Below are 25,795 nucleotides of genomic sequence, written 5' to 3' on the forward strand. Positions count from 1 at the left end.
AGGGCAATATGTAAAAAGTGATGGAAACATTTGTGTACATGTGATGTTGCATCACCCTCGCACTTATGAATTCTATCGACTTTAAAACATATATTTGAGCTGCTCACTCTTTTGTTGTTTACTAATCATGGATGATATAAATATTAGTCATGATTGACTAATCATGCTTGATGGATATATCCATCACAGTTAACAAATAAAAAAATGATGCATTAATCGGTCATTGTTGACTAATCACACTTGATGAATATATCCGTCAAATCTGACGGCTATACCAATTTATAATAAAACACAATTTATTGATATTTTAATATATATATATATTGTTAATTTTATTAATATAGTAATCATATACATAAATTACCAGTCTTTTCACCATTTTACATATCTCGCAGAATCTTAAGTCCTCTGATGCTCCTATTAATTTGTGGAAATAAGTTGTCTGTAAAGAAATACATAAGTATTCATAAATATCGAAATATAAAAATCATAAGTACATATTTATGTTACCATTGATTGATTAAACTCCGAATTGTTTATCTTCTGATCCACTTCCTGAACTTTTTTAAAATTTAGTTTATAATAATTCTCTTTATTTTTAATAATTTAAAGACTTTGTAATTTTTTTATTTTTTCGCTTCTTGATCTTTAGCTTTCGCAGAAACAATTAATTTGTAACGACGAAAAATACAACTCTGTAACACAGTGACAGTCATTTGATCGGTCATTTGGCTGTCATTGTTGATCAAAATATAAATTTTAATACATTTTAATCAAAATGTAGTTGTTTCATTCTTTCATATGCAAATTCAACCCTATACCACACATTGGGTCCAGTAACGGTCATTTTACCGGTCATTTGACCGTCATTGTTGATGGAATCATCCATTAAATTTTTTTTTCGACAATTCTATAAAAAAAATGTTGCGTGTGTGTTAGTAAAATCATTTTGTATGTGTTAGTTTCGGTCATTCATTTCTTATAGGGTAGGTTATATCTGTGATTACTAGTTTCATATAAAAACAATAATTCTGTTTGGTCAAACAAAATATGAAAAAAATAAGAAATTTCCTTTTCTTTGTGTTGTCATCATCTTGTTAATGTTAAAGTAGTGTCCACCACAGTTTCCTTTATTTTTCCTCACACACATAAAGGTGAGCAATTGAAAAATCTACAGAGTTTGATGGATTTCACACATGCGATTCTATTGGCAAAAGGGACAAAGAAACGGTTTGATGCTTACCGGCATTAAGAGCGAAATCTGTGGCCACTTTATAGTTTCGTTGCAGTAAGTCTTCCATATTGCTCCTCATAGACTTCTCCCGTTTACCCATTGAAATAATAGAAAACATAAATATTCTAAATATTTTTCAGGAAAGCTATTTTCAGCAACAATGGATATTACCATAAAGATGGAAGTAAATAATATTAAAGATGAAGATGGTGAAACAAATACTGTGTTGTTAAATGAAATTAAAGAAGAAGATGAGCTAATAATTGAAAGTGATGAACAATGGATACCAATAAAATTTGAAGATGAACAAAATGATTATTATCAAGAATATTGTCAGGAATTTAGGGAAGATGTTTATGTAAAAAATGAATCGTCCCTTGAACATTATAAAATTGAATATTTAGATGAAAACGAAGATAACGAGGAAGAGGATGAGCAGAGTGAGAATTTTACGGATGATTTGTATGAACTAAGTGAAGAAGATGAAGATGATTATGATTATGAGGGTGAAGATGATGATACCGATGATGAGGATGAAGAAGTTTATGGTAGTTCAGATAATAAGGGTTACGCAAAAGATATATCAAAAAAGGACCATGTTGCAGAAGGCAATAGATCTAACACAAATAGTTTATGCAAAATTACTTTAAAATATTGGCTTTTAAAAAATCATATACAACATGTTTGCCCAGAATGTAACAAAAATTTTGCCACATATAAAGAAATGCTCAAGCATATAAAACTAAAGCATAAAAATGCTATTGAAGAAGCTCAAAATGAATATGTTATAAGTGAAAAGTATGGAACATGTAAGAAATGTCAACGAGAATATAAATATGATTTTAATAGGTATAGACATACAGTAGGACACCGTGAAAATTCTCAAGGTTTGAGGCTGTTAAAGTGTAAAATGTGCAGTTATAAAACCACAAAATATATACAAACACATTTCGTTGCACAGCATCCGGATATTGTGAAGGAATATAAAAAATTGTTTAATGACAAAGAAACAAACAAGTGTCCAATTTGTCATTACACTTTTGTGAACAATCCGAACCAGAAAATTTGGCATCACTTTATGGACAAACATCCTCAGGAATATAAAGATAAATTTCTTTACAATTGTCATCTATGCCAGCATGAAAGATTCGCTGACGAGCAACTGTATTTGAACCATTTAATGGTAGAACATGACTTAAATTGCTGGAAAAAATTAAATTTTCGGAAAATTTTTGCCGATAAGGAATACTTAGCCTGTGGTAAATGTCATATAATTTATCTTAGAAATGATACAAGTAAATTACTAAAACATTATCTAGAACATGATAACACGATCTTTTGGTCGTGTAGATTTTGTGGGAAAAAACGTACTTATAGAGATACAGGGCGCAGTGGTCACATGTGTACTAAAATGATAAGTTATTATACCAAACAATATAAAGAAGATAAAGGAAAAAAGAAAATAAAAAATTTACAGGAATTTGAAGAATATATGGCACATGTTTGTCCATTTTGTAAAGAAGAGTTTAATCAATTATTAAGTTGGCAAGAACATTTAAGAAGTAAACATGCAATTGACACTCCCAAAGGTTTGGAGATGAAGGTTGCAGCTGCTGACAACAATAAATTACATTGTAACATTTGTCATTCGCTGGTAGCAAATACTCCGGTACAATTACATTCTCATCGTTTTAAACATTTACCCTTTAAAGCCTATAAATGCCGCCACTGTAAGCAATCATTGGCTACATTTAAAAGGGCTGTTAATCATTTGCTGAAAGGTTGTAATGGTGACAAGGATATTAATCAAGTTTTAAAACCAAATATGTCGGAACACACTAAGATAGAGATACAATGTGCTATTTGTAACTACCAGAAATTCGCTGCTGTTAAAGATGCTTTTGATCATTACCAAGATAAACACAACAATTTTGAGGAATTCTTTACATTAATGGATAATTCTATGTTGATGTGCATAGTTTGTCACGAGAAATTTTCACAAAACGATCAAATGCTGCGTTTAGAACATGTGTTTACACATTTTGATGAAAAGATTTATAAATGTCCCTTTTGTCCATTATCTTATGTCAAGCTTAGCACCTGTAACGGTCATAAATCCAATATGCACTATTACAAACCCATAGAAAAACCTCGATTAAGGATAAATAAAAAGGATTTACTTAACGAAAATCAGCGCACTGCAGCTCAATCAAATTTACCTCAAACCGTACTGTACTCCGAGGTACTCAATGAATTTGCTGAATTTATTAGTTTCGCTTGTCCTGTCTGCAATGAGAGCATGTCCAATCAAAAGGAATGGCATACACATATAACCACACAACATGATATTTTTGAGAAATCAAAGGTGTATTTTAAAGATTCCGATGGATCTCTGAAATGTCCAACTTGTAAGACTAAATTGAAAACATGTTTAAACGGTTGCCTGACGCACACTTTTACACATATGCCTTATCGTCCATTTTCGTGTAATCTGTGTTATATTCATTACAATTCTTTAACTGAACTCTATAGACATTGTCGTCGAAGACATTTTGTCCGAGGCACCTATAAGTGCCCCAATTGTCCAGAAGTTTTAGCAACACCACACCAACAAACAGAACATTTAAAGGAAATGCATCCGCTCCATGAATGGCCCGTTAATATACAGTGTTCCATATGTTTCGAAATATTCGAAAGTGAGTCTGCTTTAAAAAGGCATTTGTTTATACATTATCATGAATGTATGAAATGTGATACCTGCGGTTCCAAAACACATAGCAAGAAAAAAAGGAAGAGTAAGTTTAAGGTAACAAATTGTGACGATAGTCCTTCAGTATCTGGTTTTAAAGAGTCTACAACAATTAATCCTCCGGATGTTAGGGAAGATTGGACAGATTTGAATAATGTTGGTGTTAAATCTAATAAGGTAAATTTAAATAATAAAAGAAAAGCTGATAGAAATAATTCAGATGTTATGGAAGTAACAACAGATTTGGATAATGTTGATGTTATAACGAAAAAGTCAAATGTAAATCTAAAAATGTAAATGTAGAAATCTAAAATCAAATGAACAAAATAAATGAATAAAATAAATAAATAATAAAATAAATTTTTTTGCTGTAAAACAGAGAAATTGTAATAAAAAATAAAAACTTTTTAACCGTAAATATTGTCATGGAAATGATTTGGTACGATGCACAATGATATTTATAGAGTATTGTCGAATCCACAATTTATTTTATGTATTTTTGAATTATGTATTTTACAAGTATTGTGGGTAATTTTTATTAAACCAGAAGATATAACTCTACCTTCAAAAGGTAACGGTTGTTTTTCGTTCTTGCTATCATTCTCATGTGAATGACGAATTTTTAATTAAAAACAATTGAAGTACAATTTTATAAAGCAGACATTGAAAAGAGCATTACAACGTAAAATAAAATTTAATTTGAATAAATTTGATGCTACGTGTATATAAAGTAACTTTAATTAAAAAAACGACGTATCTGACATTTTTTCAAACTTTTGTAGTTTGCATTTTGTAGCAAAACGTAGTAGTAAGTTAGCTTTTTTCAACGCCGTTCTTTTAACTGTTTGCCTCTGATTTCTGTAAGTGACATCTCGGTATTTTTGCGTAGTAGTTTAGCGGGAAATAGTTTTTAAGTAAAATTTGTGGAAAAAGTGTAATTTTAACAATAAAAACTAACTAATAAAGTTAAAAAAGGAGGATATAACGTTAATAATGATATTTGCACATAATTATCAAAGCATTAAATGCTTTAATAGATATAACTAACAAGTAGTGAACTTCTTATAAACAACTAAAAACATACAGTGTGTATACACACAGATACATTTTTCCTAAAAGTTTGTGAAATAAAGGTAATTTTTATAATAAAAACTACCTTAAAAAGTAAAAACTAAAGAAATATTTATAATAAAAAGAAAATTAAACGTTTTTATTATAAAAAACCTGTGAAAATGTGTTACGAAAAAAATCAACATTTTTGTGTTAACAACAATATTATTCAAATTACTATACTCTTTAACAAAATTCTAGCATATTTTTATTAAATTAATTAAACAAATTTAATTTCTAAAGTTTTTTTGTAAAAGTTAAATAATTTATCAACATTCATTTTCTTCATTTTCTTTCATCATTCACCATACACTATTAACACTTTATTTCAATATGTCGTCATTTGTCTTTTGCCAATGTAAGCTTTTTTTCAGCGGCGTTTTCATAAATGTTCGCCTTCGATTTCTGTAAGTGGCTTGTCGGTTTTTTGCATAGCAGTTTCGCGGGAAAAAAGAAAGTATAGTTTTTAATTAAAATTTGTGGAATAAGTGTAATTTAAACAATAAAAACTAATTAATAAAGTTAATATGATATTTGCAAATAATTAACAAAGCATTAAATGCCTTAAGAAATACATCCAACAAGTAGTGAAATTCTTATAAGCAACTAACAATACACAGTGTGTACTATAAAAAGATACATTTTCCTAAAAGTTTGTGAAATAAAGGTAATTTTGATAACAAAAACTAACTAAAAAGGTAAGAACTAAAGAAATATTAATAATGTTAAGGAATTTTAAAGTTTTTATCATACAAATACTAGTGTAAATTTGTTACGAAAAAAATTAGTGAACATTTTTGTCTCAGCAAAAATATACAAATTACTTTACTTTTTAACTAAATTTTAGCATATTTTTATTAAATCAATTAAAAAACATTAATTTTTAAAGTATTTTTTAAAAACTTAAATGTTTCAACAACATAAATATCTTAATTTTCTGCCATCATTCTTCATAAACTATTAACATTTTGTTTCTGTATGTTGGTGTTTTGCTACAAGGTGATATAGCAAGGTGGCAACATAGGAACAGCTGATTATTGTTTACTATTTAGTTTCATATAAAAACGATAATCCACTATTGTCAAACTCTATATGTAAAAAATATAAGAAAATTCCTCTTCTTTATGTTGTCATCATCTGGTTAATGTGTCTGGTTTTACTTGTTTGTAGTTTTTGTTGAGTTGATATTTTAACATCAAGTGATTGCACGTCTTTTTGAAGTTTTTTTTTGTGTTAACAAATAATAAATAAAATTATTAAAAAATGCCTGCTGATCTAATTGGTTATCTTTATGCTGCCACTGTTGCAGCCGGTGGTATTATGGGCTATGTTAAAGCAGGTTTGTTATACCGTTTAGCCATTCACTTTATTGTGCAATAATTTTCATGTAAATTTCCTCTTTAAAGGTTCATTACCCTCTTTGGGTGCCGGTTTAGCTTTTGGTGCCATACTTGGTTTTGGTGCCCACTTGAATTCCCAAGAGCCACCACGTCCTTTGTTGCAATTGAGTACTTCGTTGGCTTTGGCCGGCATGATGGGTGCTAGATGGAATCGTTCCGGCAAATTGATGCCTGCCGGCATGATTTGCATTATTTCTGTGGCCGCTTTGATAAGAAATGTTATCACCTATAATAGGTATTTACCATTGCCGGGCAGGAATTAAGGGGATTTTCACATAGATTGATGACATATTCGTTTTTCCAATTTGATTTAAGTTTGAAATGTGTGCGTGGTTGAGGGTCAAAGATCTAATTTTTTTTTCTACAATACTTAGGTTGCTATTTAGCAAATAAAAATAAAGAAATTAAAAAAAATTAACTTATTTTGTATTTTTTCGACTTTTATAAACTATAGTGTGCAATATAGTCTGAATTATAGTCAGGAATAGAGTCTGAATTGTAGTCTGGAATAGAGTCTGAACTATAGGGTAGAATATAGGCTGAACTATAGTCTGTAATAGAGTTTGAACTATAATCTGAGCTGGATTATGGAATGAACTACATATGTATATCCTGGACTATAGTATGACTGTTTAAGCGAGTTTTGTTGCGAGCTGCATTTTGGTAATTGCTCCTTTTAATGAATAATACTATTTTTAACAACGTTAGAATCTAATGCCAATTTTATACATCTTTGCTGGAAGATTCTAACGAGTAAACCGTTAACGGTACTTAAATATTGTTTGCCACCAAATTAAGTTCGTTTTACACAGTCTTAAGATATTGATGTTGTCTACGACAAGCACTACGTGCACTTTATCTTTTATATAAAAACCTGCAAATCTTCTACGAGGTAATCTTTTGGTTTTTAATAAAAAGGAGATCTACGTCTCACAAAACTTGAAAACTTTATTTTGTTTTATTTTCATACAAAATCTTGGACAAATTGGATTGATGCCAAACATTTGGTCCTAGCGAACCGGATTCCTGAATTGAGTACTGGATTTTATTGGCATCTTTTGAAGTCCATCATCCTCAATAATACAGTCCACTGGCAATATATTTATTATTTATTTCTACGAAATAATTAAGGTACGTAAATATATTTTGTGAGCAAAAGTGAAGTGATAAAAAACTCGGTTGTTTTAACGCGCACACATACACAAAGTTCTTTTTGTATTTTTTCGTCATTTTTACTTTTAATATTTAATACAGTGCAATCTATCCCTTAATTAATTTATTGAAAATTTTAATTTTTTTTGCTCCGACTGACAATAAATTAAAGTTATTTTTTTATTTTCAATAAATTAGTGTTTTTATATTTTCTTTTGTGCTTCATTTGTTTACAGATTTACATCTGTAAAATATAAAAACAAAATACATATACGGTTAATTCTTGTTCTTCCATTATATTGGTCACCCTACGGTCGGTCAGTTTAGCCATTGTCACGTTTGTTGCTTGACATTTAAAACTAATTATAATATTTTTTGTCGTGAATTAGTTCTGATTTTTAATTTCCTTACATTTTATTAATTTTTTTTTAATATTAAACATGTCTGTTACGCCACTAAACGAATTTATTAGAGCATCGGATGCTCTTGTCACTTTCGGCGCGATGTTTAATGATTTAGGTGAGGAAATTCATAACGTTTATACATTAGAGATTCAGGGCGAGGAAATAAGACGATTGTGGGAGAAAGTTAGGACATCTTATACAGCTTGTCTAAAGTTTTTCGAAACTTCTGCCTCCAGTAAATCTAGTGATGTAGACGTGGCTGCTTCGAAGTATCAGACCACATATATGGCTTATTTTCAATGTTTAGGCTCTATTAATCAGAAAATGGACAAATTTAAACGTGATTCGAAGAATAGTAACTCTTCAGCGGTAAATTTAAATTGTGGCAATTCAGAACACAATCTGACTCTACCCCCTTGTGATGTCGACACATTCGGTGGGGATTATGTTTCTTGGCCTACTTTTCGAGATTTATTCACGGCAATTTATATAAATAGCTCGCGGCTTAGTAATATAGAACGTCTTTGCCATTTAATACGTAAAACCGAGGGTGAAGCTAAAGATATTGTGACAAAATATCCATTAATTAATGAAAGTTTTGACTTAGCCTGGCGCGATTTGAAAGAAACATATGAAAATACTCGTATGTTGGTACATAACCAACTCAAACTTTTATTTGGTCTTCCTTCCTTTGACAAGGAATCAATAACAGCCCTTAAAACTTTACAACGAGGAATTAATAGTTGCCTTACGGCTCTTTCTATTTATAAAATTCCTACTGAGAATTGGGACCCAATTATTATTTTCATATGTATTCAGCGTCTGCCTAGGTCAACTGTGATTTTATGGGAACAGGGCGTTAAGGACAAATCTGTGTTGTCTACTTGGCATGATTTTGATAACTTTCTGACGGAAAGAATTCAAACATTGCAATGTCTTCACGACCTTAAAGAGACCAACTCTACTGATGTGGAATCTTCAGTACATTCTTACGATGCTACTTCCTCAAAACCATCGTGTATATTGTGTCCAAACCAGTCCCATTTTTTGCGAAATTGTCGAAAGTTTAAAAATCTTTCAATAATGGAAAGAATTTCTACCGTAAACAAATATAATTGCTGTTCTAATTGCCTTTCGAGGACACATAATGTCAGCAATTGTAAAGTTAATAGTAATTGTTTTATTTGCAATAATCGGCACCATTCTATGCTTCATATTCAGCATACAGAAATGCCTTCTGTTTCTACTGAACAGAATTCTGGTGCGGTTCTACGAACCACTAATTCGCCTCAAAATAATCAACCATCGACAACGTCGAATAATATTACGTCAAACCGTCAAGTATTTCATACTAGATATAATCCGTTCGTACTCTTAGGGACAGCGACTGTTAATATAAAACATAATAACAATAAGTATCAGGTCCGTGCTTTGATTGATCCGGGTTCGGAATGCTCGTTTATTACTGAGCGATTACGAAAAAGGTTTAACATTTCCTCGCGTTCTACGAATGTTGAAATTTCTGGTGTCAATAATACTGCATCAGTAGTTTCAAGAAATATTTGTTCTTTGAAAATCGGATCTAACTTCGATTCTTCCGTAGAACTAAATATAAATGCATTTGTTTTACCAGAAATATCGACAAATTTGCCTACGACTTCCGTCAACGCCAACATTCAAAAATTATTGCCAAATCTTCGTTTGGCGGATTTTAATCCTTTTGATAGCCGACCTATTGATATCCTTATTGGCGCTGATCTATACCCTTGGATTGTTTTACCGGATATACAACGAAACTTATTAGGGTCGTTATTAGCACAAAAGACGATTTTTGGCTGGATTCTGACAGGTCTAGTTAATCCTAATCAATTTAATTCAGTTTTTAACTTTCCGGAATATTCGACTTGGTCGCATAGGAATTGAAATACTTTTATCGAAAAATTTACTTCATTATCACTAAATAAGCTCACTAAAATATGTTTACGTTTTGCCTAATATTTAAGTATTTAGTTTATACAGTTGATGGATCTGTCATAAAACCAACCATGATTCATTCGGCTTAAGATATTGCAAATGAATTATTATATTTTCATTAGTTTCACTCGGCTTAAGATATTGCGAATGAATTATTATATTAACATTTGTTTCATTCTGCTTAAGATATTGCAAATGAATTAATTGTTACAATATGCTTGAGATATTGCAAGGTGGCCGGCAATGTTTAAGCGAGTTTTGTTGCGAGCTGCATTTTGGTAATTGCTCCTTTTAATGAATAATACTATTTTTAACAACGTTAGAATCTAATGCCAATTTTATACATCTTTGCTGGAAGATTCTAACGAGTAAACCGTTAACGGTACTTAAATATTGTTTGCCACCAAATTAAGTTCGTTTTACACAGTCTTAAGATATTGATGTTGTCTACGACAAGCACTACGTGCACTTTATCTTTTATATAAAAACCTGCAAACCTTCTACGAGGTAATCTTTTGGTTTTTAATAAAAAGGAGATCTACGTCTCACAAAACTTGAAAACTTTATTTTGTTTTATTTTCATACAAAATCTTGGACAAATTGGATTGATGCCAAACAATGACTATAATCTGGTTTACATTCTGGACTGTAGGATAAACTATAGCCTGGACTATAGTGTGCATTTTAATCTGTAATATAGTCTCGACTATAGTCCGGACTAAAGTCTGAACTATAATCTGTACTATATTATGGACTATAGTCTGAATTATAGTATGGGCTACGGTTTGAACTATATTATAATCTATAATAAATCTGACCTAAAGTCTAAACTATAGTCTGCACTATAATCTGAACTTTAGTCTAAAGTTTATAGTTTATAGTCTATAGTCTAGTCTATAGTCTAGTCCATAGTCTAGTCTATAGTCTAGTCTATAGTCTAGTCTATAGTCTAGTCTATAGTCTAGTCTATAGTCTAGTCTATAGTCTAGTCTATAGTCTAGTCTATAGTCTAGTCTATAGTCTAGTCTATAGTCTAGTCTATAGTCTAGTCTATAGTCTAGTCTATAGTCTAGTCTATAGTCTAGTCTATAGTCTAGTCTATAGTCTAGTCTATAGTCTAGTCTATAGTCTAGTCTATAGTCTGGTCTATAGTCTAGTCTATAGTCTAGTCTATAGTCTAGTCTATAGTCTAGTCTATAGTCTAGTCTATAGTCTAGTCTATAGTCTAGTCTAGTATAGTCTAGTCTATAGTCTAGTCTATAGTCTAGTCTATAGTCTAGTCTATAGTCTAGTCTATAGTCTAGTCTATAGTCTAGTCTATAGTCTAGTCTATAGTCTAGTCTATAGTCTAGTCTATAGTCTAGTCTATAGTCTAGTCTATAGTCTAGTCTATAGTCTAGTCTATAGTCTAGTCTATAGTCTAGTCTATAGTCTAGTCTATAGTCTAGTCTATAGTCTAGTCTATAGTCTAGTCTATAGTCTGGTCTATAGTCTAGTCTATAGTCTAGTCTATAGTCTAGTCTATAGTCTAGTCTAGTCTATAGTCTAGTCTATAGTCTAGTCTATAGTCTAGTCTAGTCTATAGTCTAGTCTATAGTCTAGTCTATAGTCTAGTCTACAGTTTAGTCTATAGTCTAGTCTAGTCTATAGTCTAGTCTATAGTCTAGTCTATAGTCTAGTCTACAGTTTAGTCTATAGTTTAGTCTATAGTCAAGTCTATAGTCTGGTCTATAGTATAGTCTATAGTCTAGTCCATAGTCTAGTCTATAGTCTAGTCTATAGTCTAGTATATAGTCTAGTCTATATTCTAGTCTATAGTCTAGTCTATAGTCTAGTCTATAGTCTAGTCTATAGTCTAGTCTATAGTCTAGTCTATAGTCTAGTCTATAGTCAAGTCTATAGTCTAGTCTATAGTCTAGTCTATAGTCTAGTCTATAGTCTAGTCTATAGTCTAGTCTATAGTCTAGTCTATAGTCTAGTCTATAGTCTAAGCTATAGTTTATGGTCTATTCTATGGTCTGTTGTAGAGATTTCCATTGTCAAGTCTATAGTCTAGCCTATAATCTAGTCTATAGTCTAAGCTATAGTTTATGGTCTATTCTATGGTCTGTTGTAGAGATTTCCCCCCTCTCTTTCATAGAAACAAACTAAAGTTTATTTTTAAATTTAAATTTTTTTGTTTTTCTACAAATTTTATTTGTTTTCTTTATTTTTTTGCATTTTATATATATAATTTACAATATTTTTAAGCCACTAAAAGTATAGGTCCAATAATTTTATTGAGGGTTTGTTTTTTTGTTGTTGTTGTTGCACAATTTTGTTTTGTTTTTAATTAAAATTAAATTACAAATAAAATAATATTTTAAAAGCTTAACTTAAACAAAGAAAAAGTATAATATAAAATTAAATTATAATTTACAAAATAAAACATAAAACAATAAAAAAATATAATAATAATAATAAAAATAATAATATAATGTATTTTTTACAAATATAAAATTAATAAATTCTAGCTAAAACTTTTGCATATTTTGTTCAGAGTTGGGGGTTGTTGTCTTCCAACAAAAAAAGAGGATTTGTTTTTTTTTTTTTTGTTTAAAGTTTTAGTTTTTTTTTTCACTTAACAACGATATTATTCAATTTGAATTTAATTGAAAAAAATAATTAAAATTAATGGCAATTACTTTATACAAACAATTTTTTTCTTTACAAAATACAATTAAACGATTAGTGTGATTGTATGAAGTGGTTGGTTGGTTGGTTGGTTGAGCGATTGGTGTTTAAATTAGGTGTCGGGGGAGTCAAGGGTTAAAAATTCAAATGTTGTGTAATGAAATGGTATTATTGAAATGAAGTTTTTCTTTAATGATTATGAAGTTTAAATGTTAATTAAGATGATAAACAGCTTGTAGTTTTACACTTGTACACGAGTATGTTTTGCGTTTGAGTTTTTTTTATAAAAATGTATAAAATTTTAACTAAATTTCTTTAATTTCTATAGATTTATTTTATATCCTCTAAGGAAAAAAACACCTTCGGTTTTAAAGTTAAAAGTTTAAAAACAACAACAGCAGTTATCATCAAAATGGAAAGGCTTTCCAATTAACCACTAAATAAAGAAAAGAAAAAGGAAAAAATAAAAAAAAAATTATTAAAAAATTTTATTAAAATTTCAATATAAAATTAAATAATTAACAGGCAAAAGGTTAAAGTTCAGGCATTTTAATATAAAACCCATAAATAAATGTATGATTTTGCTCAAACTTAATAGCTCTGGGCCCCACATGCGGTTTTTTGGTTGTGTGTGTGTATTTAAATCCTTTTAATTATTATTAATTTAATAGTAATTAAACAGCTTCTATTTGTACTTCCATTTTTAGACTCTAGAGGCAACTTTTTACCGGTTTTAGTAATGTAGTTTTTGTTTTACTTTATAATAAATTTTATAATGATTTTTAATGATTAGCTTTTGTTGGGTGTTTGATTCCATAATATCCATGCTACTTTTTATTTTAAATAAATTATAATTTCTAATTTACTTGTAATTATCAGGGTTATATGTTTTTTATGATTTAACTATTTGGGATAATGTAATTTGTTTCTGTGTAGCTGTGTTGGTATGAGTGTTTCAAAATGTTTTGTTTTTATCTTTTTTTTGATGTAATAAGTTTTGTATATGTTTTAATTTTTTGATAAATTATAACGTTTCCAATTTATTTGATGAATTTTATTTTATTTATTGATTTACTACATAATTGTTTGATTGAAAGTTCGATGGATAATGGTCATGCGATTTCAATTAATGTTATGTGAGTTGTTTTTTTCTAAATGCCGCTAAAAATAATGCTCATAGACAGACAGACAGACAGACAGGTAGAGAGTAGAAAGAAAGTATGATGATAGAAATATTGAAATATTTTTATTTAATGATTTATGTTTAAAGATGCATAATTATTGTATTTTTCTATAAAGAGTTCTAACATGCTATTATTAAAACATTTGAGATAATCGCTTACGTAGTAAGTTTTAGGGGTAGATGAAATCTAAAGTTTCTAAAAGGAGGAGAAAACATTACGTGTTCTATCAAGAAAAGAATAAACTAGGGAAATTATTGTAATCTGGATTATTGACGCCACTAAACGAATAGACGATCAACTGTAGCACAAACTATAGTTTGAACTATATAATAGACTATAGTAAGGACTATAGAAACTGGACTATAGAAAAGACCAAAAGTCTGGACTCTAGAAAATACTTAGAATGGAGTAGAGTCAGAAGTATAAAAAAAATGTAGCCTGGACTATAGAATATGCTATAATCTGGTCTATAGATTAGTCTGAATTGTAGTCTACAGTCTGGAGTAAAGAGTATATTATAGTCTGGACTGTAGAGTATACTATAGTATGAAGTATAGAGTATACTATAGTCAGGACTATATTCTGGACAGGGTATACTATAGTATGAACTATAGAGTATGTTATAGTCAGGACTATAAGGTATACTATAGTCTGGACTATAGAGTATACTATAGTATGAATAATAGTGTATACTATAGTCTGGACTATAGAGTATACTATAGTCTGGACTATAGAGTATACTATAGTCTGGACCATAGAATATACTGTAGTATGGACTATAGAGTAGATTGTAGTCTGTACTATAGAGTATACTATAGTCTGGACTATAAAGTATACCATAGTCTGGACAGGGTATACTATAGTATGAACTATAGAGTATACTATAAAGTGAACTATAGAGTATACTATAGTCTGGACAGGGTATACTATAGTATGAACTATAGAGTATACTATAGTCTGGACAGGGTATACTACAGTATGAACTATATAGTATACTATACAGTGAAAGATAGAGTATACTATAGTCTGGACTATAGGATATACTATAGTCTGGACTATAGAGTATACTGTAGTATGGACTATAGAGTAGATTGTAGTCTGTACTACAGAGTATACTATAGTCTGGACTATAGAGTATACTATAGTCTGGACTATAGAGTATACCATAGTCTGGACAGGGTATACTATAGTATGAACTATAGAGTATACTATAAAGTGAATTATAGAGTATACTATAGTCTGGACAGGGTATACTATAGTATGAACTATAGAATATACTATAGTCTGGACTATAGAGTATACTATAGTCTGGACTAAAGTGTATACTGAAGTATGGATTATAGAGTAGATTGTAGTCTGTACTATAGAGTTTACTATAGTCTGGACTATAGAGTATACCATAGTCTGGACAGGGTATACTATAGTATGAACTATAGAGTATACTATAAAGTGAACTATAGAGTATACTATAGTCTGGACTATAGGATATACTATAGTCTGGACTATAGGGTATACTATAGCCTGGATTATAGAGTATACTATAGTCTGGACTATTCAGTAGACAACAGTCTGGACTATAGAGTAGACTGTAGTCTGGATTATAGAGTAGACAATAGTCTGGACTGTAGAGTATACTATAGTCTGGACTATAGAGTATACTATCGTCTGGACTATAGAGTATACTATAGTCTGGACTGTAGAGTAGACTATAGCCTGGACTATAGAATGGACTATTGTCTGGACTATAGAATGCACTATAGTCTGGACTATAGAGTAGACGATAATCTGGACTATAGGGTATACTATAGTCTGGACTATAGAACAGACTTTACTCTAGACTATAGTCTATGTTCAGGACTATAGTCTATAGTCTGGACTATAGAGTCTGGACTTTAGACTATAGAGTCTGGACTTTAGACTATAGAGTCTGGACTTTAGACTATAGTCTGGACTATAGACTATAGTCTGGACTATAGTCTGTAGTTTGGACTATAGACTATTGTCTGGACTATAGATTATAGTCTGGACTATAGATTATAGTCTGGGCTATAGATTATAGTCTGGGCTATAGATTATAGTCTGGGCTATAGATTATTGTCTGGGCTATAGACAATAGTCTGGACTATAGACTATAATCTGGACTATAGACTATAGTCAGGACTATAGACTATAGTCAGGACTATAGACTATAGCCAGGACTATAGACTATAGTCAGGACTATAGACTATAGTCAGGACTATACTCTATAGTCAGGACTATAGACTATAGTCAGGACTATAGACTATAGTCAGGACTATAGACTATAGTCAGGATTATAGACTATAATCTGGACTATAGACTGTAGTCCAGATTATAAGCTATTATAGACATAGTCTGGAATATAGAGGACACTATATAATAGTCTATAGTCTGACTATAGAACAGGCTTTACTCTGGACTATAGTCTAGACTATACTCTATAGTAGGCTATAGTCTGGACTATAGACTGTAGTCTGGACTATAGACTATAGTCTGGACTATAGACTACAGTCTGGACTATAGACTATAGTCTGTACTATAGGCTATAGTTTAGATTATACTCTATAGTTTCGACTATAGACTATAGTTTGAATTATAGACTTTAGTTTGTATTATAGACTATAGTCTGGACTATAGTCTATACTATAAACTATTGTCAGGACTATAGACTATAGTCTGGACTATAGATTAGTCAGGACTATAGACTATAGTCAGGACTATGGACTATAGTCAGGACTATAGACTATAGTCAGGACTATGGACTATAGTCAGGACTATAGACTATAGTCAGGACTATAGACTATAGTCAGGACTATAGTCAGCACTATAGACTATAGTCAGGACTATAGACTATAGTCTGGACTATACACTGTAGTCTAGATTATAGACTATAGATTATAGTCCGTATTATAGACATTAGTCTAGTTTTTACTGTAGACCATAGTTTGGACTATGTTTTAGAGATTTGATGGATAAATACCCATTTTGTTCTCAAGCTTTTCCGATTTCCCCCTTGAATCTTAACTTTATAGTGATAAATTAATTTCAAAATTAAAATTTTTAATGAAATGAACTAACTACTAATAAAAAAAAAGAAAAGAAATGAAAATAAAAAAACATGCAAATCATTAATTGATAGTTTTAATGAAGTGATTATGAATATAAGGCAGCTAAAGATAAACTAATTTTTGGATGCACTCGATTTGCAGGTGTTGCAAACCAATAAAGAATTACTGCAAAAAAAAGCTCTAATGACTAAACTAAATTAGAATACTGAAAGTAATGTATAGCTGATAATGATTTATTTTGTTTGTTTTGGTTTTGTGATGATAGTTTTTTTTTTTTGCTTGATTGGTGTTTTTGGCATATTGTTTTTTACTGTAGTCTACTTTTAGGGTAGCTTTTTAATAATGTTTAAAAGGTTAGCTTTTAGTGGCAGCTATGGGGATTAAGTTTTTTGCTTGTTTGTTTATTTTGTTTAGCAGGCTTGTGAAGTATATTTTGTAAAAATTGCTTACCGCACATAAACAAAAAATAGTAACGGTTTATGTTTTTTTTTTCAAATTTTGTTTTAAAATTTCTTGAGTTTACAAGAATTTAGCAGTTTTTGGATAAATTTTTAAGTTTGTTTTAGTTTGATGGGTGATGTTTTGATGATTTCATTTGATTTGTGTGCGTAATCTTCGTATAAGTTTTTGTGTTTTTATTTTAGGTCTTCTGGTGGTGCTAGAGAGTAAATATATAGAATCATATGATTGTTGTTGTTGTTGATGGTAAGGTGATGATGGTTGTTGTGGTGGTGGTGTTGGTGTGGTAGATATTTGATGATTATTATAATGTTGCAAGGATGTTGTAGTAGAAGTTGCCTGTTGCGGTTGGTGATGTTGTTGCTGTTGTCGAATGGTGGTTAAACGTTGCTGTGTATTATCACCAATATAATTTGTTACAAATAGAGGCGTTTGTTGTTGTGGTTGTTGTTGGGGTAAACGTGTCGATTCATTATTTTGATTGTTATTATTATATCTAGAATTATTGCTATTACTACGTTTACCGGTAGTTTTGGTGGTTTTAGTATTAAAATAAGGATTATTATTATTTAAACTACTACTACTACTACTAGTAAAGGCATCATTAACATCCTCTTCCTCGTTTGTGGAGCGAGTATTAACAGGCGTACGTTTTAGAAATTGGGCCTCAAATGTAGCCTCTTCATCTTCTGCTTTAGCCTCCTGTGTTTTGGACTGTTTGGAATCTTTTAATTTGGTTTTATTTTCCGCAGCAGTTGAAGGCCTTTGATTGCTATTTTGATTTTGTTGGGTTTTCTTAGTATAGTTATCATAAAATATGGGCGTGGCTAAGCTACTACGTCCTGTGCTAGCGGTGCTGGATTTACTGCCATAACGAGGCGTGGCAGTAGCTAAGTAAGTAGTAGTTAGGGGCATAACAGTGGTGGGCAATTGCTGTTGCTGTAGTTGCAAAGTTTTTGTTGTTAGGGAATTAGACGACAACTTACGTTTTAGTTTTTCTATAGTTTCATTGCTTTCATCATTTTCTTCATCACCACCATTGCCCTCATTGTTTGCACCATCATCAGCTGTTTCGCCATCTTCATCATTGTCTTCGTGTTCCTCCTGCTCTTCCTGCTGTTGCTCTGGATTTGTGGCAGCTGCATTTTGTAGACTGTTACTAGAGGGTTTAGAAGGCAAAATTTTTGGTCTATTGTAATTTTGTTTATTACTATTTGTTAAGCGTTTATTTCTACTACTATTATCACTATTATTTTCTTGTAATAATTTTAAATAGTATTGAAATTGTTTGCGTAAACTTTTAAAAAGTGTAGAAGTAGTTGTAGTTGTAGCTGTAGTTGTGGTTGTAGTGGATGGTGTTGTAGCTGTGTTTTGTGTGTTTAAAGTGTTGTGGTTGTGTGGCTGTGTGGTTGTAGCTGTAGTTTTGTGGTTATGACTACGTGTACTAGCACTACTAGTGCTTATGCTAGTCTTAGTACTTGTCTTGACCACCACTGGTTCCCGAACCTGCTTAGCTTTGTGGTTTTGTAGCTGTAGCTGTTCGGGTTTTACTATGTGTTCTTTAGAAATCTTTAAAGGTTTTCTAGTTGTTGTTGTTGTTGTAGTCTGTAAATTTTGCCATAATTGTGCCAAATACTGATAAGTATTAAAATTGATTGAATTTGTATTTTGTGTATGATTTGTTTTGTTTCTTATAGTATCTTTAGTTTCGTCTTGTTCATCTTGTACTTTAAGCATAGTTTCATCCACATTATTATCTTTAAATAAATCTATATTCTTTATATTTAAATCTTTTTCATTAAGTTCCTTTAAAGGTTCATTAAGATATAATTCATCATCATCATTAGTGGCTGTATGTTTATCACTATAATTACTATCTACTTCTTCATCTTCATTATCATTATCATCATCTTCTTCTCCCCCTTCCTCTTCTTCACTACTATCTTCTTCTTCCTCTTCATCTTCTTCCTCCTCCTCATCATCTTCGTTATTGGAATTATCTTCCAAATCTTTGGATTTATTTTCATAATCATTACCAATAGCCTCATTGGTTCTTTATAAAGAGTTTTTTTGAAATATAAATTTTTTTGCAGTGTAGTTATGTGTTTTTTGTTTAGTTTTTTTTAAGTGTAGTTTTTGTTTAAAAATATCGCAAATTTTGTTTGTATAGTTTATCATAGAGTAGAGTAGAGTTTTTGGAAAGTGTTGTAGGGAAAGTAAAAGTGTAAAAGAAGTAAAAAATTTATTAAAAAAATTTGTTGGTTTTTTTTTTGTTTATAAGTGCTTTTAAAAACGTTTAATTTATTTTAGTGCTTTTATAAAATTTTCACGTTTTCTTACTCAGCCAATTCCTTTCTATTAGCTTCTTCCCAATTATAATATATTAAGCTAAAAATTTTATAAAAAAAAATATTCCCTTCAATTCCCCAAAACTTACTTGTATCCCAAACGATATTGATGTCCATAATTGGGTATAACATTTGAGGGTAATGGTGTACACCGTCCATCCAAACAATGCTAAAAATTTGCACAAAAATTAAAAAAATGTCCTTTTTGCATAATACCCCTCCAACTTACCAAACCATTACCGCACGATGAACCTTCCGCTGCCGGTCTATAGGCTACACAGTAACCTGTTTGAGCATCGAAACAGAACAATTGCGCGCAAACGCGCTCGTCTTTGAAACAAGCATAGGTACCGCGATCTCTTCGACACTGAGCATCTAGTGAGAGCAGTGTACCGGGTAGTGAGCGTCCCAAAGCACTGTCTTCATGGGGAGCATTGTGCAGACATGTTGCTGTGTCACCACTGGAAAGAAAATAGGGTTTTAAATGGTTTATATTGATGTTTCCAAAATGATCCAATAAAGATCTCTACAGGAGTTGAATTCGAATAACAATAAAGATTTAGGAAAAGGACTTGGAGTAAGAATATGAATATTAGTAGGAGTAGGAATAGGACTAGAAATAGGACTAGGAATATGACTGGGAATAGGACTAGAAATAGGTCTACAAATATGAAGATATACGGATAGGATTAGGCGATGGACTAGGAACGAGAACTGAACTAGAACTGAACTAGAACTGATCTAGAACTGAACTAGAACTGAACTAGAACTGAACTAGAACTGAACTAGAACTGAACTAGAACTGAACTAGAACTGAACTAGAACTGAACTAGAACTGAACTAGAACTGAACTAAACTGAACTAGAACTGAACTAGAACTGAACTAGAACTGAACTAGAACTGAACTAGAACTGAACTAGAACTGAACTAGAACTGAACTAGAACTGAACTAGAACTGAACTAGAACTGAACTAGAACTGAACTAGAAACTGAACTAGAACTGAACTAGAACTGAACTAGAACTGAACTAGAACTGAACTAGAACTGAACTAGAACTGAACTAGAACTGAACTAGAACTGAACTAGAACTGAACTAGAACTGAACTAGAACTGAACTAGAACTGAACTAGAACTAGAACTGAACTAGAACTGAACTAGAACTGAACTAGAACTGACTGAACTAGAACTGAACTAGAACTGAACTAGAACTGAACTAGAACTAGAACTGAACTAGAACTGAACTAGAACTGAACTAGAACTGAACTAGAACTGAACTAGAACTGAACTAGAACTGAACTAGAACTGAACTAGAACTGAACTAGAACTGAACTAGAACTGAACTAGAACTGAACTAGAACTGAACTAGAACTGAACTAGAACTGAACTAGAACTGAACTAGAACTGAACTAGAACTGAACTAGAACTGAACTAGATGAACTAGAACTGAACTAGAACTGAACTAGAACACTAGAACTGAACTAGAACTGAACTAGAACTGAACTAGAACTGAACTAGAACTGAACTAGAACTGAACTAGAACTGAACTAGAACTGAACTAGAACTGAACTAGAACTGAACTAGAACTGAACTAGAACTGAACTAGAACTGAACTAGAACTGAACTAGAACTGAACTAGAACTGAACTAGAACTGAACTAGAACTGAACTAGAACTGAACTGAAAGAAACTGAACTAGAAACTGAAACTAGAAAAACTGAACTATAACTGAACTAGAAACTGAACCTAGAACTGAACTAGAACTGAACTAGGGAACTGAACCTAGAACTGAACTAGAACTGAACTAGAACTGAAACTAGAACTGAACTAGAACTGAACGAGAACTGAACTAGAACTGGAACTAGAACTGAACTAGAACTGAACTAGAACTGAACTGAGAACTGAACTAGAACTGAACTACTAGAACTGAACTAGAACTGAACTAGAACTGAAACTAGAACTGAACTAGAACGGAAACTAAGAACTGAACTAGAACTGAAACTAAGGAACTGAACTAGAACTGAACTAGAACGTGAACTAGAACTGAACTTAGAGAACTGAAACTAGAACTGAACTAGAACTGAACTAGAACTGAACCTAGAACTGAACATGAACTGAACTAGAACTGAAACTAGAAGACTGATACTAGAACTGAACTAGAACTGAACTAGAACTGAAACTAGACGAACTAGAACTGAACTAGAACTGAACTAGAACTGAACTTAGAACTGAACTAGAAACTGAACTGAAAACTGAACCTAGAACTGGAACTAGAGAACTAGGAACTGAACTAGAACTGAACTAGAACTGAACTAGAACTGAACTAGAACTGAACTAGAACTGAACTAGAACTGAACTAGAACTGAACTAGAACTGAACTAGAACTGAACTAGAACTGAACTAGAACTGAACTAGAACTGAACTAGAACTGAACTAGAACTGAACTAGAACTGAACTAGAACTGAACTAGAACTGAACTAGAACTGAACTAGACTGAACTAGAACTGAACTAGAACTGAACTAGAACTGAACTAGAACTGAACTAGAACTGAACTAGAACTGAACTAGAACTGAACTAGAACTGAACTAGAACTGAACTAGAACTGAACTAGAACTGAACTAGAACTGAACTAGAACTGAACTAGAACTGAACTAGAACTGAACTAGAACTGAACTAGAACTGAACTAGAACTGAACTAGAACTGAATAGAACTGAACTAGAACTGAACTAGAACTGAACTAGAACTGAACTAGAACTGAACTAGAACTGAACTAGAACTGAACTAGAACTGAACTAGAATGAACTAGAACTGAACTAGAACTGAACTAGAACTGAACTAGAACTGAACTAGAACTGAACTAGAACTGACTAGAACTGAACTAGAACTGAACTAGAACTGAACTAGAACTGAAATAGACTGACTAGAACTGAACAGAACTGAACTAAACTGAACTAGAACTGAACTAGAACTGAACTAGAACTGAACTAGAACTGACCTAGAAACTGAAACTAAGAACGAACTGAACTAGAACTGACATCTAGAACTGAACTAGAACTTGAACTAGAACGGAACTAGAAACTGAACTAGAACTGAACTAGAACTGAACTAGAACTGGAACTAGAACTGAACGAGAAACTGAAACATAACTGAACTAGAACTGAACTAGAACTGGAACTAGAACGAACTTAGAACTGAACTAGAACTGAACTAGAAAACTGAACTAGAACTGAACTAAACTGACTAGAACTTGAACTAGAACTGAACTAGAACTGAACTAGAACTGAACTAGAACTGAACTAGAACTGAACTAGAACTGAACTAGAACTGAACTAGAACTGAACTAGAACTGAACTAGAACTGAACTAGAACTAAACTAGAACTGAACTAGAACTGAACTAGAACTGAACTAGAACTGAACTAGAACTGAACTAGAACTGAACTAGAACTGAACTAGAACTGAATTAGAACTGAACTAGAACTGAACTAGAACTGAACTAGAACTGAACTAGAACTGAACTAGAACTGAACTAGAACTGAACTAGAACTGAACTAGAACTGAACTAGAACTGAACTAGAACTGAACTAGAACTGAACTAGAACTGAACTAGAACTGAACTAGAACTGAACTAGAACTGAACTAGAACTGAACTAGAACTGAACTAGAACTGAACGAATGAACTAGAACTGAACTGAACTAAACTGAACTAGAACGAACTAGAACTGAACTAGAACTGAACTAGAACTGACTAGAACTGAACTAGAACTGAACTAAACTGAACTAGAACTGAACTAGAACTGAACTAGAACTGAACTAGAACTGAACTAGAACTGAACTAGAACTGAACTAGAACTGAACTAGAACTGAACTAGAACTGAACTAGAACTGACTAGAACTGAACTAGAACTGAACTAGAACTGAACTAGAACTGAACTAGAACTGAACTAGAACTGAACTAGAACTGAACTAGAACTGAACTAGAACTGAACTAGAACTGAACTAGAACTGAACTAGAACTGAACTAGAACTGAACTAGAACTGAACTAGAACTGAACTAGAACTGAACTAGAACTGAACTAGAACTGAACTAGAACTGAACTAGAACTGAACTAGAACTGAACTAGAACTGAACTAGAACTGAACTAGAACTGAACTAGAACTGAACTAGAACTGAACTAGAACTGAACTAAACTGAACTAGAACTGAACTAGAACTGAACTAGAACTGAACTAGAACTGAACTAGAACTGAAACTAGAACTGAACTAGAATGAACTTAGAACTGAACTAAACTGAACTAAAACTGAACTAGATCTGAACTTCATTGGCGACAAAAGATTCATATTTCTAGATCTTAAAAATATCAAATTTAAATACTTTCATACTAAACTTACTTTAAGAATTAATTAAACTTTTGCACTGTACAGGAGACCAACGGAAACCTCTTTCTGATGTCGCAAATCGACATTATATAACCATCTTTCCCAACGACAGCGTGAGCTCCAGGTCCACCCAAATAAATGGGTGTGGTGAACCATCATGAACAGCACCAAGTCTAGTATGAAGATAAAACAAATAATTCAATAAAAATTTACATTTAAAAGGCGGATATGCATAAAATTCCAATAAATTAAGACAAGTTATAACAAGTTTTTTTCTTGTTAATAGTTTTTTTTTTTTTTTGCTTAAATTTAACGGAAATTTCAATGTAGACATTTAACAACAACTTTGTTTATTTGGAAAAAATTTTAATTGTTGTTTTTGTTTACTTACAAATGGCCCACTTCATGAGCAGCAACAATGATGCCACTGAAACCGCCAGTATCCTCAATGATAGCAACACTGTTGACTTTTTCCAAACGTTTGTTCACCACGCAGGCGCCTCCGACATAAGCAAAGCCTGATTTTCAAATGGATTTTTAAAGAAAATGTTGAAATATTATTGAAAAGTTTATTTTAATAAAAAGGAAGTTGTTATTAAGTAATTACAGTTAAAAACTAGTTGCTCTTGCAAAGAAACAAATGTGTTTGACACATTTGGGTGAATTTCTCCTCTCTTTTTTTACTACAAGCAATTAGTTTTAAACATAAATTTAAATTGTTAATACTAAATTAGTAAATAATGAAATATTTACAATAATTTTTAAGTATTTAATAACGTGTTATTTAAAGCAGTTTGGTGGTTAATTGTTTACAAAAGTGTGGTGAGTTTGAGGTGAATACTTGAAATAATATTAAGATAATTTTGAAACCATGTTGAGTAACCAAAACCTTAATTATTTTTAATAAAATTTGTAAAAATAAAAAAACATGCTTGATTTAAAATAAAAAAACCTTTGCCAAATATTAGAAGTATAAAAATATATAAAGAAAGGGCAGTCCTGGCTAGAAAAAAGTCTAAAAATTTTAGAAACACATAGATAAAATGGTCGCTGAAGTTAAAATTTATGATTTACACATAGAGAAGAGAAACATTCCTGAACGAAATAGTCCTAGAGGCATATAGAATAGTTTGACATCTGAAATTTTAGGTCTTAAAGGTCAAGGAACGACAACAGAACTAGAACTGAACTAGAACTGTACTAGAACTGAACTAGAACTGAACTAGAACTGAACTAGAACTGAACTAGAACTGAACTAGAACTGAACTAGAACTAGAACTGAACTAGAACTAGAACTGAACTAGAACTGAACTAGAACTGAACTAGAACTGAACTAGAACTGAACTAGAACTGAACTAGAACTGAACTAAAACTGAACTAGAACTGAACTAGAACTGAACTAGAACTGAACTAGAACTGAACTAGAACTGTACTAGAACTGAACTAGAACTGAACTAGAACTGAACTAGAACTGAACTAGAACTGAACTAGAACTGAACTAGAACTGAACTAGAACTGTACTAGAACTGAACTAGAACTGAACTAGAACTGAACTAGAACTGAAGTAGAACTGAACTAGAACTGAAACTAGAACTGAACTAGAACTGAACTAGAACTGAACTAGAACTGAACTAGAACTGAACTAG

General features: G+C 31.6%; 4 protein-coding genes across 6 annotated transcripts in view; 3 read left to right on the top strand and 1 right to left on the bottom strand.

The window, feature by feature from the left end:
- The first annotated feature begins 945 nt into the window (after positions 1-945).
- Positions 946-4,359, top strand: LOC119601797 (zinc finger protein 62 homolog). 3 transcript variants are annotated; one of them, XM_037952947.1, is made up of 2 exons: positions 946-1,288; positions 1,346-4,359. In XM_037952947.1, the coding sequence occupies exons 1-2, from the start codon at positions 1,197-1,199 to the stop codon at positions 4,278-4,280; spliced, it is 3,027 nt and encodes a 1,008-aa protein (XP_037808875.1). In that variant the 5' UTR covers positions 946-1,196; the 3' UTR covers positions 4,281-4,359. The 3 variants fall into 3 exon arrangements, with proteins under 3 accessions (XP_037808875.1, XP_037808877.1, XP_037808878.1); XM_037952949.1 differs by having other exon boundaries at positions 947-1,288; positions 1,375-4,359; XM_037952950.1 differs by having other exon boundaries at positions 947-1,154; positions 1,375-4,359.
- Positions 4,360-5,627: 1,268 nt separating this feature from the next.
- The window catches only part of LOC119601792 (homologous-pairing protein 2 homolog), a 33,145-nt gene continuing 12,977 nt past the window's right edge, over positions 5,628-25,795 (top strand). Inside the window, 1 exon segment of the mRNA XM_037952936.1 lies at positions 5,628-5,791. The gene's annotated coding sequence lies outside the window, so the exon portion shown is untranslated.
- Positions 6,173-6,907, top strand: LOC119601790 (transmembrane protein 14 homolog). Its single transcript, XM_037952933.1, has 2 exons — positions 6,173-6,432; positions 6,500-6,907. Exons 1-2 carry the CDS (start codon positions 6,357-6,359, stop codon positions 6,754-6,756), a joined length of 333 nt encoding a protein of 110 aa, XP_037808861.1. The 5' UTR covers positions 6,173-6,356; the 3' UTR covers positions 6,757-6,907.
- LOC119601791 overlaps positions 12,203-25,795 on the bottom strand; it is a 163,700-nt gene continuing 150,107 nt past the window's right edge. Inside the window, 7 exon segments of the mRNA XM_037952935.1 lie at positions 12,203-13,132; positions 17,417-19,478; positions 19,863-19,942; positions 20,003-20,234; positions 24,162-24,294; positions 24,297-24,322; positions 24,541-24,667. Of these exon segments, the coding sequence (XP_037808863.1) occupies positions 17,558-19,478; positions 19,863-19,942; positions 20,003-20,234; positions 24,162-24,294; positions 24,297-24,322; positions 24,541-24,667 (2,519 nt within the window). The 3' untranslated portion in view covers positions 12,203-13,132; positions 17,417-17,557.

Source organism: Lucilia sericata, unplaced genomic scaffold, assembly GCF_015586225.1.
Source record: "Lucilia sericata isolate MDLA Ls3-8-SP2 unplaced genomic scaffold, ASM1558622v1 Contig000191F_arrow, whole genome shotgun sequence".
NCBI lineage: Eukaryota > Metazoa > Arthropoda > Insecta > Diptera > Calliphoridae > Lucilia > Lucilia sericata.